The sequence below is a fragment of the Mandrillus leucophaeus genome, unplaced genomic scaffold (assembly GCF_000951045.1).
Source record: "Mandrillus leucophaeus isolate KB7577 unplaced genomic scaffold, Mleu.le_1.0 Scaffold111, whole genome shotgun sequence".
Classification (NCBI taxonomy): domain Eukaryota; kingdom Metazoa; phylum Chordata; class Mammalia; order Primates; family Cercopithecidae; genus Mandrillus; species Mandrillus leucophaeus.
In genome coordinates this window covers 3662222-3666425 of record NW_012099321.1, presented here as the reverse complement: position 1 = coordinate 3666425, position 4204 = coordinate 3662222, and the positions used below count along the sequence as shown (strand labels likewise).

At 47.2% G+C, this 4204-nt stretch overlaps 1 protein-coding gene across 1 annotated transcript in view; it reads left to right on the top strand.

Moving 5' to 3' along the window:
* Positions 1 to 4204, top strand: part of LOC105548990 (fibroblast growth factor receptor 1) — a 57000-nt gene that overhangs the window by 5390 nt on the left and 47406 nt on the right. The window contains exon 2 of the mRNA XM_011993293.1: positions 1187 to 1347. Coding sequence (XP_011848683.1) covers positions 1337 to 1347 — 11 coding nt within the window. The 5' untranslated portion in view covers positions 1187 to 1336. The remainder of the gene's footprint in view (positions 1 to 1186; positions 1348 to 4204) is intronic.

Genomic DNA, 4204 nt, shown 5'->3' with positions numbered 1-4204 from the left:
CTCCTGGGTTCAGCGATTCTCCTGCCTCAGCCTCCCGAGTAGCTGGGACTACAGGCGTGTGCCACCAAGCCCAGCTAATTTTTGTATTTTGAGTAGAGATGGGGTTTCACCATGTTGACCGGGATGGTGTCAACCTCTTGACCTCGTGATTCGCCCACCACAGCCTTCCAAAGTGCTGGGATTACAGGCGTGAGCCACCACACCTGGCCAAAATTTGTTTTTTAATTAACTTGTTTAGATTTTAATAATTTATTTAATATAACTATATTTCCAAAATATTATCATTTGAACATGTAATCAAATATAGAAATTATTGATGAGATACTTTACATTTTTTTCATAACAAGTTTTTCAGATGCGGTGTATACTTTTTACTTCTAGCATATCTGTTAGCACCAGCCACATTTCAAGTGTGCAGTGGCCACCGTGTGGGCCACAGATCTAGAATATAAGACATGAAGATGGAGAGTTGAGAAATGCCTTTGGAAAGGTTGGAAGTTCCTGTCCTCCTGCTGCCAATTACCAGATCTCCTGAGAGTGCTGTCAAGGAGTGACTGAAAGCACTACACAATGAGAATTATAAATATCTTAATATTATATGTGAAATACAAATACATAATTCTTTACATTCGATGGGTACTTTAAAGAGGAGAGAATGAGCACATTCACCCACACCAACCATTTGAGCCTCGTAATCACCTGTGATGTAGCTTCCTCTAAGTGGGAAACTGAGGCTCAGAACGGTTAAGTGACTGTCCCAGGGTGGCAGGATCACAAATGGAAGGGCATGAATTCATACTGTCTCCAGTGGACAGGAATGAAAAGACTCAGGCTGGGTGTGGTGGCTCATGCCTGTAATCCCCGCACTTTGGGAGGCCAAGGTGGGTGGATATCTTGAGCTCAGGAGTTCATGACCAGTATGGGCAACATGGTGAGACCCCATTTTTAAAAAATATACAGCAACTTAGCCCAGCTGTTTGGGAGGCTGAGGTGGGAGGATCACTTGAGTCTGGGGGATGGAGGTTGTAGTGAGTCGAGATTGTGCCACGGCACTCTAGCTTGGGTGATAGAGCAACACTCCGTCTCAGAAAGAATAAAAAGACTCGGCCATGAATTCGTCAGATAGTTTTCCTTACATAATTTTTGGACAAGGAGATCTGACCTTCACAGAAGGCTTTTCTCTTAGAAGTGGGAGAGCTGCAAGGTCACGGTGGTCCAGCCAGCCCCTGCTGTCTCACCAGACACTGTCCACCCTTTATGTTGGATCAGTACTCCAGTGAGAAGACAGCAGGCACTTTCACCCATGCAGCCCATTCAGTCTTCATAACCACCTGTGATGGAGGCAGGGCACGTAATTCAGCCCCCTGCGATGAGTGAGAAACTGAGATCTGCCCCCTGCCTCCTCCCCACCGAGGACCTCTGCATGCAGGCGTGAATCCCAGGAGCCTGGCTGATATTGGAGAGGCAGGGCGGGGGGGAACCAGCTGCAGGGTCTTGGAGGAAGCTGCTGTGTACACCTGCAAGGCTGCAGGTCACATCTGTCAAGCAGTGAAGGAAGGAAACTGTTCCTAAGGGATTGGAAAAATTCATTAATTAGTAGAATGAGAAACTGAGGTGAAGGAGGAGGTGGCAGGGTCCAGACAGCATGTGGACTAGTGGCCTGTCACTGTGTTTTTTGCAGGCGGGTGGCATGGGGTGTATGCCCACTTCTTTTTCCAGGAGGTGGTGCCAGGAGGCCAGGTTTTCTTAACGTCTTTGTTTTACAGATGTCAAACCTGAGGGCCAGAGGGGTAGGAGAGGAAGAGACTTTTTGCACCTTTTTTGGGAAAGAACGAGAGGGAAGCTGGCAGATGAATTTGCAGTGCATTGACCAGGGAGCTAAGAGAGGGCGGTCTGCAGCCAGCCCACACCTGGGAGGAGGCGGCAGGTTTTTCTGGGGACAGAGTGGCCAAGTCCAAGCAAGCTTAACCATCTCAACATGACATCACTCTTTCCCATTGGAACCTGAGAACTTGTTCAATACTCTGGCATTTACCATGGGACCTGGGTTTTCTTGGTCAGGTATGCATTTCTGAGTGACAGGCCTGCATCAGTTATATCTTTGGGATGTAGTGAGATGTGAAATATGGGTTTAGGGGTATCCTCTGGCAAGCACTGCTTCTATCCGGGATCTGGGAATGTGCCCCATGCAGTGTCCTAGATGGCCCATCTGTGGTCTGCTTTCAAGGGTCTTTCTTTTAGTTAGTTGGTTTTGAGACAGGATCTCACTCCGTCACCTAGGTGGGAGTGCAGTGACACAATCTCAACTCACTGCAACCTCCACCTCCCGGATTCAAGCAATTCTCAGATTCAAGCAATTCTCGTGCCTTAGCCTCCTGAGTAGCTGGGATTACAGCTGTGCACCACCACGCCCAGCTAATTTTTGTAGATTTAGTAGATGAGGAATTTCACCATATTGGCCAGTCTGGTCTTAACTCCCGACCTCAGGTGATAACCGGCCTCAGCCTTCCAAAGTCCTGGGATTATAGGTGTGAGCCACCACACCCTGGCACAAGGGTCTTTTGACCAACGGAACTGCAAATCAAGGCTCTTTTGTTACCAGAGTTACCTTGGATTTGCCTTATCTACTTGGTTTGGAGAAATTGAGTTTGCATCAGATGGAGTCAGGCTTGATCAGTCCCTTATTTACTTCCTCCCACCATGTCCTCTAATATCCAAAAACTTTGAGGCACTATTACATGCTAGCTACATTTCCTTGGGTAAAGTACTTAATCTCTTTGAGCCTCAGTTTCTCCATTGCTTAAAAGGAATAATGAAACTTATCCCCCATAAGTTTATAGTGAGGAATAAATGACGTTTTATAGTTCTAAATTAGTTCTACTTAGGGCATCCGTGGTACATAGTGGGTGTTCAGTATTCATTTCATTTTGTCTTTTTTTTTTTTTTTTTTTGAGACGGAGTCTCCTTCAGTCGCCCAGGCTGCAGTGCAGTGGCGAGATCTCGGCTCACTGCAAGCTCCGCCTCCCGGCTTCACGCCATTCTCCTGCTTCAGTCTCCCGAGTAGCTGGGACTATAGGCGCCCGCCGCTACGCCTGGCTAATTTTTTGTATTTTTAGTAGAAACGGGGTTTCACTGTGTTAGCCAGGATGGTCTCGATCTCCTGACCTCGTGATCCGCCCGCCTTGGCCTCCCAAAGTGCTGGGATTACAGGCGTGAGCCACCACGCCGGGCCTCATTTTGTCTTTTCTAATTCCTTTGGTAAATTTAGAAAAATGAAATTTTGAGAAATGTTTACTTCTCTTTTGATTTGAAATCATTAAAACAGTTTAGTAAGCCTTGGGAGGGAGCTAGTGGTGTGGCATGTGTATCCCGCTGGCCAAGCACATGTGAATGAAGCCAAGAATCCAGGGGCTTTTCTGCCAGCCAGCACTGACTCACTTGCGAGGGGCCCTGCCTGGCTCGGGGGAGGCAGGGCTGAAGTACCACATTAGGGCATGTTCCGGGGAAGTAGATTCTCTGAATAACTTGGATGGCTCCCTGGAGCATTTAGGACAGAAGCCACCTGGAAGATAGAGATGGTCACCCCCACGTAGCCCTGACAGTGCCCAGAAAGTCTTGTCACTTGGTAAATGTTAACAGCTATGATCCGTTCTTTAAGACCCTGGGGAGTTTTAAATTTTACCCCTCCAGACCTGAGAAGGGTAAAGGGCTGCAGATTCTGTTCTTTTAACTGGGGCCAGCGTGAGCCATCTTTGACTCAGTGCTTGCAACAGCCCTTGATTCTGCAGTGGGACCTCCTAGGACCCTTTGCCCCCTGCAGCTTCTGGACTCATATCTGTCAGATGTCACTTGTCACCTTCTAGCATCAGGGAGAACTGGATCCCTCCTGGCTCCACACTCTTAGGCTCTTTGTAAGTAGCTCCCTCTGCAAGGGAGGCTGGTAGAACTATGGATGTGATTCATACAATTTTAGAGATAAAAAGAAAGTACCCAGGAGGTCATTTATTTTAGCTGCTTCATTGCATAAGTCGGGGAGTTGAGCATCAAGTCCAGCAGCTACTAACTAGTTATCTCTGTACTTGGCTTCCATTTACTAGTCCTTAGCTTGTTCCATGATTCTTCATTGCCCCTTATTTCTCACCAGAGGGACTGGTTGGCCCTAGATGGAGTGGTCTTTTTTAAATTTTCTTTTTAATTTTTTTTT